The sequence below is a fragment of the Sorex araneus genome, chromosome 3, assembly GCF_027595985.1.
Source record: "Sorex araneus isolate mSorAra2 chromosome 3, mSorAra2.pri, whole genome shotgun sequence".
Lineage (NCBI taxonomy): Eukaryota > Metazoa > Chordata > Mammalia > Eulipotyphla > Soricidae > Sorex > Sorex araneus.
Genome location: NC_073304.1, coordinates 191,205,394 through 191,222,455, shown reverse-complemented (window position 1 = coordinate 191,222,455; position 17,062 = coordinate 191,205,394). Strand labels below are relative to the sequence as shown.

The 17,062-nt window shown below is 43.8% G+C and overlaps 1 protein-coding gene across 2 annotated transcripts in view; it reads right to left on the bottom strand.

The window, feature by feature from the left end:
• METTL16 (methyltransferase 16, N6-methyladenosine) overlaps nt 1-17,062 on the bottom strand; it is a 72,470-nt gene that overhangs the window by 11,605 nt on the left and 43,803 nt on the right. For both annotated transcript variants that reach the window (XM_055133208.1, XM_055133207.1), the window contains 2 exons: nt 13,497-13,566; nt 9,680-9,769 (listed from right to left, as the gene is read on the bottom strand). In XM_055133208.1, the coding sequence (XP_054989183.1) occupies nt 9,680-9,769; nt 13,497-13,566 (160 nt within the window). The remainder of the gene's footprint in view (nt 1-9,679; nt 9,770-13,496; nt 13,567-17,062) is intronic.

Genomic DNA, 17,062 nt, shown 5'->3' with positions numbered 1-17,062 from the left:
CAGCACAACTGGGTATAGTTCTGGTCACCCCTGAGCACCAAACTGTCAGAAAGGAAGCACTGGGGATGGTCCCTATAAACAGAGAAGGTGCTGAAGTGACAGTATTGTAGATAAGGCACTTGTCTTGCAAGTAGCAGATGTGGGTTGTATGCACGCCACCACACATGATCCCACAAGTCCTGCCAGGAATGATCCTTGAGCACGGAGTCAGGGGTTAAGCCCTGAGCACTGCCGGGTGTGGCCCCCAAGACAAAATAAAGTAAAAAAAAAAAAACAAAAACAAACAAACCATAAAAGACCCTTGAAAAATCAGTTTCAGTTAATAAAGGATTAAGAGAAAAAGAATATGAATCCGAACATTATGTACCTCCCCAGCAATTATACCAGACACACTCCAAGTAGTTTTTGGCCAGAGAGTAAAAAGATAAGGTTAAGGCACTTGCATAGCATGTGTGGCTGTGACCACGCTGCTGGTGGAAATCCTGGTACCATATACGGTTCCCTAAGGACTGACAGCTGTGGCCAGAAAAGCACTGCTGTATGTGGCCCCCAAACAGAAAAAAAGTAGCCTCACCCCCCAGCCAGCCCACGGCCAGTTAAGCATGCGTCTGATCAAGCCTCTACAATGAAATGCAAATTTATAAGAAATACAGGGGCTATGAGTGCATTTGCTACGTTAACACCTTAGAATGCACTCAGAGAAGAACAAGCATAACGAACTCTAGAGATAGGGAGATCATATAGTGGGTATAGCACTTGCCCTGCATGCAGTTAACCCAGTTTTGATCCCTGAGTGCAGAGCCAGGAATAAGCCTTGAGCACTGCTGGGCTTATTCTCTAACACTGCTCACCCCCCTATCCCCACCCCGCCTGTGACAAAACACTAACCATAAAGGAAAAACTAGTATACTGGGATAATTTTAACTTAAGTTTTTATTTATCAAAGGAACAAGCCAGGGCATGGAAATAGCTCAAAAGGCTGGAGGGTATGCTTACATTGGGGACCTCGGGTTTGATCCTTAGGTCCGCATTAGCACTGCTGAGAGTGACCACTCCAAGCACCAAGCTGAGTGAAGCCAGTGAGCCCTGCCAGGTGTGGCCCCAAAGCCCTCCCTGCAATACATAAACAAAAGCATAGGCAAGCTACAATCAGGAGAAGATTGGGGAGGGGTAGCACACTTAGCAGTGCTCAGGGCAAACCCTGATTAGCCATGTATAAGGCGAATAGCTAATCCACTGTACTATCTCTCCAGCTCCCTGGGAGAACATATTAACAATTTATATAATTAAAAGGGGGCTCATATCCAGATAATATTCTAAATATCTACAAATCAATTAAAAAGAGAAAACCCGATACTAAATTAGACAAGCAGTTCAGACACTTGGCATAAAGTGATTATCAATACAGCCAATAGAAACTTAAAAAAAAAAACTGTTAAATTTCACTAGCTATCAGGTAAAGACAAACCAAAAACATAATAATATATAAATGGTAGACTATCAAGTGTTGCTGAGGATGCAGAACACCTGCTGATATCATCAAACATAGCTGGGTGTAAAACAATCCCTCCAGGAAGATTTATACAGGCTGAACTTACAGGGCTGGAGCAACAGTACTGTAGATAGGGCATTTGCCTTGCACACAACTAACTCAAGTTTAATCCTCAGCATCTCAGCAAGCATGAAAAGAATTTGGGTTAGTAGTAAATAAGTCATTAAGATTTAAACTGATAGGGGCTGGAGTGATACACAGTGGGTAGGGTGTTTGCCTTGAACGCGGCCGACCCGGGTTTGATTCCCAGCATCCCATATGGTCCCCTGAGCATCGCCTGGGTTAATTCCTGAGTGCAGAGCCAGGAGTGACCCCTGTGTATCGCCGGGTGTGACCCAAAAAGAAAAAAAAAACTAAACTGATAAGCTACGCTTATAGAATGTTTAGTGTAATACTGACACCTATGCATAATTACGTACATGTTAGTAAGTTGTGATAATTATACATATAGTTTATAATGTAATACTACTAATGAACATTTTTTTTTAAGTTTACAAAATTTTATCTTAATAGAAACGCAATCAAGGCAAAGTCTGAAGTTGAGAAATCAAGAAATAGAGGTTAGCAATTATACAGATGTGTTTGGGACACATCTGGCAGTGCCTGGGGTACACACAGTGTCAGAGATAACCCTGGCATGCTGGAGATCAGTCAAGCTATCTCTGGGGCCATATGACCCCCAGTGGTATCCTAAGATATTCCAAAGGTGCCAGAAGATGAAACAAGATCAGAAAGAGGTCAGGGGAGGAGGTGTCAGTTGACAAACACTAATCTGAACCAATACTGCTGCATCTGGTAGACCTCTCTCTGTCAGGAACGGGAGGGCTAGCACACTGGGGTAAGGTGCTTGTCCTGCATGCGGCCTACCCAGGCCTGACTCCCTGTACTCCATATAGCCCCCAGAGCCAGACAAGAGAACCCTGAGTGGCAGAATCAGTAGCAAGCCCTGAGCATCTTCAAGTGTGACCCAAAAACAGCACCCCCCACAAACAAACAAAACCCCCCCAAACCTCTATGTTTGGAAATGTTCTACATCAAGCGCCTTTCAATGGGTAAGGCAAGCCCATTATTCATTGTAAGGCACTTGCCCTATCTGCAGCCAAACTGGGTTCAATCCCCGGCATCCCATATGGTTCCCCCAGGCACTGCCAGGAGTGATTCTGGAGTGCAGAGCCAGGAGTAACCCCTATCATCCCAAGGTCTGGTCCAAAAGCAAAAACAGAAACAGACAAACAAAAAATATTCTACATCCATGCTGTCTTTTTTCAGGGGGTGAGGGTTGGGGGCGAGGTTGCACCATACCCAGCTGTGCTCAGGGCCTACTCCCGACTCTGTGCTGCTAAGAGATCACTCCTAGGACTCGGGGAATCATTTGGGGTTCAGGGATCAAACCTGGGTCACCTGCTTGCAAGGCAAGATGCCTTACTGCTGTAGTACTCTGGTCCCCACCTGCACCATCTTAACGGTAGCTGCTGGCCACAATATAGTTATCAAATACCAGAGTTGTAGCTAATGAGACTAACAGCTTAACTTTTAGTTCTTTGGATTTTTTGTTATCTAGGGCTACACCTGGAGCGACAGGACAGCGGTTGGGCATTCGCCTTTCACGCAGCCGACCCGAGTTCAATTCCTCTGCCCCTCTCGGAGAGCCTGGCAAGCTACCTGTGCGTATTGGATATGCCAAAACCAGTAACAATAAGTCTCTCAATGAGAGATGTTACTGGTGCCCGCTCGAACAAATCGACGAGCAACGGGATGACAGATACAGATACAGGGCTACACCCTTTGGTGTTCAGGGGACCACATAGGGCACCAAGGACTGACCCGGGTTGTACACATGTAAGGCAAGCTCCTTGCCTGCTGTACTCTCTCTCTGGTCCCAATTTATTATATGTATATATATATTTTTTTTTGGGGGGGGGAAGCACTCCTATGTATTGTTTAGGGTTACTCTCCTGGCTCTGTACTCAGGACTCACTCCTGGTGGTGCTCTGAGGATCAAAATTGGGTCAGTTGTGTTCAAAACAAGCACCTTACCTGCTGTACTATCTTTCTGGCTCCCAAATCCAAATTTGAAAATTTTAATTTAAAGAACTTCATGTGGCTGGTGGTCACATAATGGACTTATTGGAGACCACAGATCAAAATCTTGAATGCTAGGGCCAGAGAGATAGTATAGCAGGTAATGAGACCCACCATCAGGTGTGGCCCCGAAACAGACAGAAGATCTATGGATGCAGTCACCAACTGACATCAAAAGACTGAGACAGGGCCACACTACTTTCATCAGAAATTCTGAGGTTGGCTGCATGCAAGACAAATGCCTTAATCCCTGTACTCAATTCCCTGGTGCGTGGAATTATAGCCATGGCCTCACACCTGCAAGGCAAGTGATCTACCACTGACTCATATCCCCAGCCTAAAATTTAATTGAACTTAATTGAATTTAATTTCATGTTTTTGAATTTTGTGGACATACCAGGCCATACTCAGGACTTGCTCCTGGCAGGGCTCAGGATATTATAGGGTGTCAGGGATTGAATCCAGGTTGGCTGCATGTAAAGCAAGTAAGTGCCTTACACTTGAAATATATATTTTTAAGGGGATGTATAGATATCCTCCCCCCTAAAAAGTTCACCATAAGGATATGTAAAGAAGAATAAATTAGTAAATATAAGCAAAGCTAATAGGTCAGATGCATTCTTTATTGCCGCATCAAACCTGCAATGTGCACTTTCTTTCCTCTGACATGCCTTAAACTTTCTACAAAAAAATCATTTTGCTTCTCAAAACACCGACAGCTAAACAGCTGTTTGTTCTGACATCTGCCTCACAAAAGTGACTGATGTTGCCTGGAGCCTCCTCTCATAAGTTTGTGCCTGCCTGTTCCTTCTTGCTGTAGAATTAGAGAAGCTTAATATTTGGCCCTTCAGGTTCCAAATACAATAACCAAACAATAGTTTGGGTGCTCTTCTCCAAAGCTCTTAGCCAATCTTGGTCTCTAAAAAGTCTTCCCCAATGTTCCCCCCCTTTTTTTTTTTTGTGGCTTTTTGGGTCACACCCGGTGATGCACAGGGGTTACTCCTGGCTCATGCACTCAGGAATTACTCCTGGCGGTGCTCAGGGGACCATATGGGATGCTGGGAATCAAACCGGGTCGGCCGCGTGCAAGGCAAACGCCCTACCCGCTGTGCCATTGCTCCAGCCCAATGCTCCCTTTGATTTTGGGGTTATACCAGGCTGTCCTCAGGGCTTACTCCTGACTCTGTGCTCAGGGATCACTCCAGGTGAGCTCGGGAGACCACATGTGGTATCAAGTGCAGGGCAAGGCAAGTGTCCTACCTGCTCTGGCTCCTCTAAAGTCATCATGAATGTTAAGAGTCTCTAGACTCTTTTGCTTCTCATGGTGCAGATTCAAGGTATGCACAGAAGTAGACGATTTTAAGGTGTTTCTGAGTGTCGGAGCTCAAATGTGAAACAGAGCCTGTCCACCCTATATACTCTGCAGTTAGTATGATGCTAGGATGAAATGTTCCCCAGTCAAATTTGAATGTCCTGCTCCTTGAAGCCTAGACTCTCCCTGTACAGTGTAATAGAACATCTAGATTTTTACTTAAAATACTCATGGGTTAGGGGCCAGAGAGATAATACAGTGGATAAGGCACTTGTCTTGTATGCAACAGACCCAGAGTCTGTCCCTGGCATTCTATATGGTCCCCCAAGCAAGCCAGGAATGATTCCTGAGTACAGAGCCAGGAGTAACCCCTGAGTACTGCAAGGTATGCACTTCCCCCCAACCTCAAAAAAGTACTCACAGGTTAAAAGGATTGTTCTCTCTCATTTTTGGTGGTGCTGAAAATTGAACCTTGGGTCTCACATATGCAAGGCCAGTGTTATACCACTAAGCCACATCCCCAACCCAAAAAGATACTTAAAAAAAAAAAATTATTAAATTTACTCTGGGAGGTCTCCCAAGCAGCGCTCCCATATTTGATGCCAGGGATTAAATCTGGGCATTTCAGTTGCAAAACATTTGTACTTGCCCTTGGAGCTATCTGTCCCACCCCTTGTCTGAGAAAATTTTATAGAACTCCAGGGAGACTGGTATATTGAACAGGTCTACAAATTAAACATTTGTTGGTAATAAGTCTAAAGAAAAAACCTTTTAAACAAATTTTTAAAAAATTTGAGGTCGTGAGCCACAGTTTAAGAAGTTAGGCTCTGTGGGCAAGAGACAAAATACTGAGGATAAGGTGCCTGCCTTGCACGTGCAGCCAAGCCAGTGGGGTCCCCAGCACCACATATGGTCCCCTGAGCACTACCAGGAATGATCCCTGAGAACAGAGCCAGGAGTAAGTCCTGAGCACAGCCAGGTGTAGCCCCAAAACAAAACAGCAAACATAACCTAGATAATTTGTTTTTATAATAATCTGGCAGCATCCACTGACCCTTTGAAATCACTGTTCTAGAATTCCATGTGTCACCAGAAATGCTCTGGGTTGCCCCTATGTCCACACCATGCTACAGGAGTGTGGAAGTGCATCTTTGCAAAGGCTGTTTTGCTTGCCCCCCACATCTCTTAATACTGCAGGCAGAGAGTGGATAGTGAGTTCTGGCATTCTCCATGCCATCTCAGAGACCAGAGCTGCTCTTTACCCTCCTGGATTAGTAGCTATTTTAGAACAAAGTCAAAGAGCACCGCTATCCGTGTTAGCAAAATCAGCTTATTTTGAAAAGGAACCATCGAAGTCTCCTTGACTTTCTAGGGCCATTCTTGAGCCTTGCTCATAGCCTTGCTCATCCAAGAATATCTCTTGCTAAGGACCTCTGGTTTTTCTCATTCCAGAATACTTGTCCCTCCCCACTACTACCCCCAACCTGAAGTTAATAATGCATTCCCAAGTGTTCCATTAGCGGCACTTAAAACAGCTGCAGGGAAAATGGCAATTGCTGATTCGAGGTATCCCAGCAACAGTTTCTTAGCACTGGTGCCCTTGATCAGTAACTGCTTTCCCAGGGGTGCTGAAGGCAGCGGTGAGGTTTTTGAGCCGTCCTCTTGGTTCTCTTTCTCTCTATCTAGGTTTCTTTCAGCTTGTTCTTGGAACTGTTTTACCTTTCTGCTCTTGCTCTGGCTGGGATTGTGGGAGGGAGGATGATGAGAGGAAGCCAAGGACCACAGGTAGTTAAACAGAACTACTGACCTAGTTCCCCTCCGCCCCACCCTCTCCCCATCACCACATCCCACAACTTAGGGCTACTGGTTCATTTCTGTTGAAAATTCTAATTTACTGCTAACCCATGTGCATTCAGTAAGCCCACTGCACTATCTAGATTTATTTTAGCAATGAAAAGATATGCTCTAGCATCTAAAGAATTCCTATATAATCATTTTAGATTAATGATGACTATAAGGAAACATACTGTAGGGATATGTATTTATTCACTTATACTTTGGGGGCATCCCGAGAAGTGCTCAAGTGGGCCAAAGGCCACTCCTGGTAATACTCGACCAGACAATTGGCCAACCAAGCTGGACAGTTCAATGTTTAGGTCAACTATGCTTGGGCCCAGTGGGTGCTGCGGGCTATCAGTGCCATCCTACTAGTGTTTGGGGACTTCCAGGCCTATACCAAGCAGTGCTGAGGGGCAATGCAGTGCCCACAATTAAGCATGAGGTCTCATACCTAGAAGGCATGCATTCCAGCCTGTTGAGCTATCTTCCCAGTCCCATTAAGGGCTAATGTTGTTCTTCCTGGTTTTTTGTTTCGGGGCCACACCTGGTGGTGATCAGGGATACCGGAGATCAAACCAAGATTAGCTTCATGCAAGGCAAGCACCCTACCCAAAGTACTACCTCTCCAGTCCCAAGGCCTGTTCTTTAGGGAATTTTAGTAAGCCACTTAGAATATTCCATTGTTTCAGCTTCTTCTAATTAACTATATTCAAGGTGTTATTTTTACTTTTGCTTTGCTTTCAGGATTTGGACACTTGTTAAAAGAAAAAGGGGGAATAATGTGATTCTAGTAAACGTGCACTTTTGGTGTGCTTTGACCCACTCCTCATTTGTCATCCCAAGTGGCACCTACATAGGATCCCTAATCTGTTTAATTAGCTATCTATTAGTGATAATCTATCTAGAATGAGCTTCGTGCAGGAACTCTGATTTAAAATTATATTCTCCTGTGTTCAGGACATTCCTTTAAATCTGGGACTTTCCTGTCTAGGGAGTAACCACGGGGAGACTTTTTTTTTTTTTTTTTTTTTGCTTTTTGGGTCACACCTGGCGATGCACAGGGGTTACTCCTGGCTCTGCACTCAGAAATTACCCCTGGCCGTGCTCAGGGGACCATATGGGATGCTGGGATTTGAACCCGGGTCGGCCGCGTGCGAGGCAAACGCCCTACCCGCTGTGCTATCTCTCCAGCCCCCGGGGAGGCTTTTTGCAGAGAAGGGGTCAAACTGATTAAGGTAACTGCTAATGTAAGAACTTGGAATTCCTGACTACTCCATGTTGGGTTTTTGCTTGTTTGGGGGAGGGGGTTTGGGTCACAACCAGTGATGCTTAAGGGTTACTCCTGGCTCTGCACACAGGAATCACTCCTGGTGTTCGGGGAGCCATATGGAATGCCAGAACGAGCCCGGGTTGGCTGTATGCAAGGCAAACGCCCTACCCACTGTACTATGGCTCCGCCTCCCCCTCCTCCCTAATTCTATGTAGATAAGGGATTCCATGTAGGTGTCACATGGGGATGACTGCTGAGGGTAGGTTAGGTGGTTGGTCTTTGGACCTCAGTCTCATTTTAACTAAGAGTTGATCTGTTTTTATTAATTTATGCATTGATTTTACTTGCTGAAAAGATTCTGTTGTTAGAAAAATGGTTTAAAAACCAGTGCTATACAAGTATTAGTAGTATTAAAAAAAATGCAATGGTTAAGGAGCTAAACTTTGAGCAAAACCAAACTAAGATTTCCCCTCCCTTAGTTCCTTTTCTTACTGTGTTCATTATAACAAAGAAACAAGACATCATTTCTTCCTTCTGGGTTTCTAGGCCATACCTGGCAGTACTCAGGACTTACACTTGGCTCTGTACTCAGGGATCACTCCTGGTGGTGCTTGGGGAACGGTATGTGGTGCAAGGGATTGAACCTGAGTTGGCCATGCACAAGGCCAGTGCCCTACCCACTGTACTATCACACGATTTTCTACCCCACATGATAATGCTTTTGTTTGTTTTGGGTCCACACCCAGGGTTGCTCAGCGAGTACTCATTGCTCAGTACTCAGGGCTTGCTCATAGGCTCCTGCATGTAACACCTGTGCTCTAGCCCACTGAACTACCTATCTGGCCTGATAATTAGCTTTATGGAAAAAAAGACATGAAGTATTGATACAAAATTGTATATGATTAAGTGCTGAAGTGAATAGTAGGAACAAGAATATTCAGGAGTTTGGGAGGTATTTCATGCTGGGCCAGTGAGACATTAGTGGCCCCAGGCATGACTGTCAAAGTCTAGTGCTCAGCATTTGTTAAGTGTTCAAAAGAGTGATATAGGCTTCCACTAAAGAGGAGCACTGCATGAAGAGCACTAATAGGTGGAATAGATCAAAGCACTGAGATGCTGTCTGAATGCTCCACACATGTCACTGTATTTACTTATTTTGGCTTTGGGGTCACATCTGGCAGTGCTTAGGGCTTACTCCTGGCTCTGTGCTCAGGAATCATCCTAGCATGGATCACTCAAGGCAAGCACTCTACAAGTTGTACTATCCAGTCTTCCATATATCTTTGTATTTAAACCTGTATTTAAAGCCTTGCATGAGGCTGAACCACTGTACCATCATCTCTGGCCTTAATGCATTTTTCAATTATAAAAAAAAAAATACATTTCCAAGTCATCTGTTTGCTGAGCAGGAATCGCTGTCATTTAAACCCATGGAGAACAGCTCCAGGTCACAGTCTTCCAAGACTGTGCTCTATTTACAACAATGTTCCATTTTGACATAAGTCTTAGGGTAAAGTAAAAACCTCAGTTTACCCTAAGGGAAACAGATAGCATTGATTCAGTTCATTAATAACTTACTAAATGTGCTTTCACTTAAAGAAGCTGAAGCAAATTCTGTACTTACAGGTACCGTTACATCATCATAAAAACTCCAAGCTAAAGCCCATCTCATTGTCCGACCTTGACAAAATTCAGTGAAGGTGACTTTGGGAACCTGAAACCAACAAACACAACATCTCATCTAACTGAAATCATTCCACTTCCACCAATATGTTTCTTACTATGGCATCACGTTAAATTGAACTGGTATTTCTTTATGTCAGTTGAATATTAACTATTCCTCACAGCTATTTGTAGCTGCCTTTTAAAAAAAGAAAGAAAAGAAAATATCAATGAATAAATCATTTCCCAACAAACTTGTTTTTGTGTTCCCACAAAACATTAGAGGGCCAGGGCTGTGACTCAAAAATAAAACATGATCTGCATGCATGAGACCTGCATTTGATCCACACCACCAAAAACAAAAAACAGAGAATTTATAGTATGAGCTTGAAGGTTTTTTGTTTTGTTTTGTTTTTTGCTTTTTGGGTCACACCCAGCGATGCTCAGGGGTAACTCCTGGCTTTGCACTCAGGAATTACTCCTGGCAGTGCTTGGAGGACCATATGGGATGCCGGGGATCGAACCTGGGTTGGCCGCGTGCAAGGCAAACGCCCTACCCACTGTGCTATCACTCCGGCCCCTGAGCTTGAAGTTTTAAATATAGGACACCTGAAAATAGTAAAACGATAGGTTTCAGTCTCCCCACTCCCTCGCTTTGGGTCACTGACAGGGCTCAGGGGACAATATGGGGTACTAAGGATCAAACCTAGGTTGGGCAGTGGGTGTGTGCAAGGCAAGCAGAGCCTTACCTGCTGTATTATCTCTCTGGCCCTTAAAAGTAAAATCCCCCCACCCCAAGAAAGAGTTCCAGGGGCTGGAGCGATAGCACAGCGGGTAGGGTATTTGCCTTGCACACGGCCGACCCGGGCTCGATTCCCACCATTCCATATGGTCCCCTGAGCCCGCCAGGAATAATTCCTGAGTGCATGAGCCAGGAGTAACTCCTGAGCATCACCAGATGTGACCCAAAAGGCAAAAAAAAAAAAAAAGAAAAGAAAGGGTTCCAAAAGCTAACTAAGCACATCTATGTAGACTTCCTTTTGCCTATCAAATTTTAGCCTGGTGGAGAGGGGGAAGAACTGTTTTGCAGTGGATATAATTTTAACAAAAAAAGGTGTTGGACCACAGAAACTGGCACACATCAGTAAGAAAAAGAACAACCAGTGCTGGCACAGATGTGGGGTGAAAGGGACTCATTTACTGTTGGTGGCAATGCTGACTGGTCCAGTCTTTTTGGAAAACAATATGGACATTCCTCCAAAAACTAGAAATTGAGCTACCATATGACCCAGCAATACCACTCCTGGAAATATATCTTGGAGATGAAAAAAAAAAAAAACCCACAGTAAAAATGACATCTGCACTTGTATGTTTATTGCAGTACTGCTCACAGCAGCCAAAATCTGGGAAAAAAAAAATCTGGAAAAACCTGAGTACCCGAGAACAGATGATTGGTTAAAGAAACTCTGGCACATCTACACAATGGAATACTATGCTGCTGTTAGAAGAGATAAATTATGAAATTTGCATGTAAGTGGATGGACATGGAGAGTATCATGCTAAGTGAAATTAGTCAGAAAGAGGGGGACAGACATAGAATGACTGCACTCATTTGTGGAATATAAAGTAGCATAATATGAGATTAACACCAAGGACAGTAGAGGTAAGGGCCAGGAGGATCATGCCACAGTTTGGAAGGCAGACCCATGTGCTGGGGGAAAAGGCAGCTAGGATAGAGAAGGATCCATTAAGCAAATGATGACTGGAGGGATTGCCCAGGATGGGAGATGAATGCTGAAACTAGACTAAGGACAAAACATGATGGCCTCTTAGTATCTGTATTGCAAATCATAACTCCCAGCATTAGAGAGAAAGAAGGAAAGTACCTGCCATTGAGGCAGGTGGTGGGGTGGGCTGGGGCAGCAGGAGGGATACTGGGAACAATGGTGGTGGAAAATGTGCACGGGTAGAGGGACAGGTGCTCGAGCATTGTATGACTGAAACGTAATCATGAAAGTTTCTAACTATATCTCATGGTGATCTAATAAAATTTATTTTTTTTTAAAAAAGTGTTGGAAAAATAGATGAAGAGTATATCAGAGATAACTTGACTCAGAGGAAGCTGATATGAGATATCAAAAGCTTGGTTGCTACCACTGACTTCTTTTTTTTAAAAATTGTATTAATTTTTAATTTTAAATTTTTTATTAATTCACCATGAGATAACACCACTTGGAGAGCCCGGCAAGCTACTGAGAATATCCCGCCGCAAGGCAGAGCCTGGCAAGCTACCCGTGGCATATTCGATATGCCAAAAACAGTAATGATAGGTCTCATTCCTCTGACCCTGAAAGAGCCTCCAATTGTTGGGAAAGACAAGGAGAGGCTGCTAAAATCTCAGGGCTGAGTGTAATAGAGACGTTACTGGTGCCCGCTCGAGTAAATAGATGAACAACGGGATGACAGTGATACCGTGATATACAGTAACAAAAATTTCATGTTTGAACTTTGGTCATACCATCATCAAACACCCATCCCTTCACCAGTGCACAGATTCCACCACCAAAAATCCCCAGTATTCCCACCCTTTCCATACCTCCCCCTGCTTGTGTGCAGACAATTTGCAAGGTATTCCTTCTCTACTTTAGTTACCTTCGATATTTCGAGACCAGTTCTACCTCCCCTCATACCTGCCGAAGATACAATTGCAAGACAATGTGTTTTATATTGCTTGTTATCTTTTGCAGCCGCATGCTTTAGGAATTCTAAGATTTTAAAAATTAGGGTCTGAAGAAATTGCTGCTGCAGGTTGCTTATGTCCGAGATTCCTGTGTGTTTCTCTGGATTGTGGCCACGTGGGAGTTGGTGCTTCTTGCTGGCTTCTAAAAAACAGCAACCAGGGCCGGAGCAATAGCACAATGGGTAGGGCGTTTGCCTTGCACGTGGCTGACCCGAGTTCGATCCCCGGCATCTCATATGGTCCTCCAAGCACCGCCAGGAGTAATTCCTGAGTGCAAAGCCAGGAGTAACCCCTGAGCATCGCTGGGTGTGACCCAAAAAGCAAAATAAATAAATAAATAAATAAATAAATAAATAACAGCAACTGCTGGAGCTCTTAGAGGGCAGGCGGTGGGATGGCACCTGCCCCCATTTGGAGCGGCCCAGCAGAGAAGGCCTATTGCGAAGTCCCGGGCCATCTCTGCTGCAAGTTGCTCGGGTCCAGGGTTTCTGTGTGTGTGTGTCTCTCTACCACTGACTTCTTAAGTCATTCTACTACTAATGCCTACTCATGCCAAAACACCATAAACTGGGAGGTGGGTGAGGGGGACCAATTGCTTACGAGCTACTTCTCAAAACAGAAACCAAGGACTGAATTTTCATTCCTGCTCTACAGCGGGAAGTACTCTGAGTTGAGGTGGTTCAACGTTGAGCTCTTCTCTGATACCTAGCCATGTGACCTAGAGCAGGCTTAACTTACAGCCTTCAGTTTCTTCAACCCTAAGAGCCAAAGTGAGGTCAGTGGTAGGCAGACACCAGGATTTTCTGGTTTCTCTCTGATATTCCAGTCATTCAGTTTTCCCAACCTTTTCTTTGTTAGAACTGAAAGGCTTTATTTTAATAATCTCAAAATAATCCTTTTCAGATTTATAAAAGTAAACAAAAACAGAACAGCAAAAATACATAAACATATGCTTATAGTTTTAAGGTGTAAAGGAAAATTTTGTACTTCAACAACCATAAAAAGTAGATATATCATGAACGTAATGATCAAGTCCTACCCCTTGTATACGAAGTTCTTCCTTGAGAGGAGCCAGGCTGCATTTCTTCCCCAGCATACAGCTGTACCACCTAGAAGGAAAGTTAGACTGGTAAAACGCTGCATAATAATGCAAATGTTTTTATCTCAGGACATGATATACCATATCAGACCCACCACAAAGGTGCAAGTAATGTTCTACTAGTCTCCTGGACCCTTTCTGCCAATGTTCTCACCCCACTCTCACCTAGTTAACCTCAGTTTTGTGTACATAATTTTTTTTTTTAAAAAACCAGGCCCTTGAGGGAAACATGAGCATGAAAATGTATAAATCTGTAACTGTACCCTCATGGCAATTCACTAATTAAAAATAAATAAATTAATTAAAAAACAAACAAACCAGGCCTTACTCCTGGCTCTGTGCTAAGGAGAACCATATGATGTGCCAGGGATCGAATGGGGTCAGGTAAGGGCAAGGCAAGCACCTTACTGTTCTATCTCCAACCCCTCCGTTTTGTGTATATGTTTATCTTTTTATTTGTTTGTGGGCCACTCCCAGCTCAGTGTTAGCTGATCGCTCATGGTGATGCTGGGGGAAAACTGAATGCAGGCCTCACACTAAGGCCTCCTGCATGCAAAACATGAACTGCATACCTTTGAGCAATATTGCCAGTCCACTGGTTATGATTTTTTTTTTTTCGTTTTTTTGGACCATACTTGGCTAATTCCCAGGGCTCATTCCTCCTGGCTCTGCACTTAGGAATCACTCCTGGGGGGCTTGGGAATCATATGGAGTACTGGGGATCAAACTTAGGTAGGTTTCACATCAGGCAAGAGCCCTACCATCTGTATAATCTCTCTCTGGCCCCCAAATTATTATTTTTTAAAAAATATTTATTTAATTTATTTATGGTTTTTTTGTCACACCCAATGATGCACAGGGGTTATTCCTGGCTCTGCATTCAGGAATTACTTCTGGCGATGCTCGGGAACCATATGGGATGCTGGAAATCAAACCCAGGTCAGCCACGTGCAAGGCAAACGCCCTACCCGCTGTGCTATCATTCTAGCCCCCCAATTATTATTATTATTTTGGCTTTTTGGGTCATACCCGGCGATGGATAGGGGTTACTCCTGGCTTATGCACTCAAGAATTAACTCCTGGCGCCGCTCAGGGGACCATATGGGATGCTGGGAATTGAATCCGGGTTGGCCACATACAAGGCAAATGCCCTACCCACTGTGCTATCGCTCCAACCCTCCAAATTATTTTTTAAGTATAACTGATATATTAATAAATGAAAGAAAAGTGGAATACAAAAATTAATGCTAAACGGGGCCAGGGAGGTGGTTTCATGGTAAAGTGCATGCCTCACATACAAGAGATCTGGATTCAATCCTCAGCACTGCAAAATAAAACAATACAAACAAGAAATGCTCCATACAACCACAACAGGCAGAAAAGAGTGGGAGATAAAGAGTATAAATAGGGCAACAAACAGAAAATAGTAACCATATTTATGACAGTCATCAAAGTATAACAAGAATTATTATCATAAATGATCTAAATACAACAATTAGAAGACAGATTGTCAGGATGGAGCAAGAAGCAAAATCTAGGTCCAGACATTTTGTTTCGCCAATACAGCACTTGCCTTATAAGTGACTGGCCCAGACTCAATCCCTGGAACCCTATATATAGTACCCTGAGCCCTATCAGGAGTGATCACTGAGTGCAGAGTCAGGAGTAAGCCCTGAGCATCACCTGGTGTAGCCCCCGAACCATAAAAATGTAAAGAGAAAGGAAATTCATGGGGGTGATTGCACTGCACATGGCCAACTCTAACTGGATCCCCAGCACTACATGTGGTCTCCTGAACCCACCAAGAGTGATCCCAGGCACACAGGAGTAAGATCTGACCACTCCCTGATGTGGCCAAAAGAAAACGATGAAAAATTCAACTATTATGTTACTTATAAAAATATCACTTTAAAAATCAATTTTCAGTTCTGAAAATATGGACAAAGCCCAGGGATGTAACTCAGTGGTAGAACATACACCTTGTAAAAATCAACAGATTGAAAATAATAGACAAAATCCAAGTATACACTCAGTGGTAAAGTGTATACCTTGCATACATGTGACCCTGGGCTCAATCCCTAATTCCACAAAAAAGAGAGGGTGAAGAGCAAAGGAAGAAGCATTAGAAAGACTGCACGGTACTATAATGTATATTCTTTTGTCCAGCTCTATAGAACATACAAGATGAAGAGTGAACCCAAAGGTAAACTATAGACTCTGGGTGATAATGAAATATCAGAGTAGTAACAAGTGTCCTACTCTGGTGAGAGCCTTCACACAAATAGGGGGTAAGGGTATATGGGAATCTGTGACTTCCACTCAATTCTGCAATAAAGTTAGAACTGCTCTAAAATTAAATCTAGGTTTGTAGAGTCTAGGATAGTACAGGGGATAAGGTGCTTGCCTTGCATGTGGTCAACCCTGGTTTGATCCCCTGTACTGCAATACTGTTCTCCAGCACCACTACGGGTCACTTCTGAGTAGAGCCAGGTGTGTGGTCCCTAAGCACCTCCAGGTATGGCTCAAAAACCCTAGTAACAACAAAAAGGAAGTAACTACAGAGAGCAAGATGAAGCATGAGAGACAGACAAAGAATAACCAACAAGCACACTGAAAGATGCTTCCTTTCACTAGTCATCAAGGAAATGCAAATTAAGACCAAAATAAGATATTACTAAATGTCTATTAGGGTAATAAAATTCTGGGGGTCAGAGTGATAGAATACTGGGTAGGGCATTTGCCTTGCAAGTGGCTGATCCGGTTTGATCCGTGGCATCCTATATGGTCCGCTGAGCACTGCCAAGAGTAATTTCTGAGTGCAGAGTCAGGAGTCACCCCTGAGCATCACCAGGTGTGGCCCAAACAAACAAACAAACAAAAAACAGAACAACAAAATTGACTGACTTCTTTTAGAGGGAGATCCCTCCCAAGCAGTGCTCAGGGGACTGGGTCACTCCTAACAATTCTTTGCCAACCAGGCTGGAAAATCCAATGTCAGAGCCCAGAGATAAAGCACAGTTTGGGCCCCATAGAGGCAGGGCCACCCCACTGCTCAAGGGGCTTGCATGGACACGTCCAGTGATGCTCAGAGGGACATGTGATATTGGGATTAAACTGGAGTTGGGCATATCAAGGTATGTCTCCTAAACTTTGTCTTACATCTCCAGTCACTGGAATCAATTTTATTACTTGTATTTTTTGGGGGGAGGGGGTAGACATACCACTCTGCTGTGCTCAGGGATCACTCAATTTTGTGGGTCTGGGAGACCATATATGGTGCCAGGGATTGAGCCCAGGTCAGGTGCATATAAGACAAGCACCTTACTTGTACTAGAATGAATATTTCATTCAGTTGAATATAGTAACAAGTACTAGCAAGACCGTAAAATACAATACTTCAGTCACTTAAAAATACTCTGGCCAACTTGATACTGGCATCCTTTCCCTACATTTTGGGATGGGGATGTGATTCGGCCTAACAGAAGTACTTGGGAGGGCTGGAATGA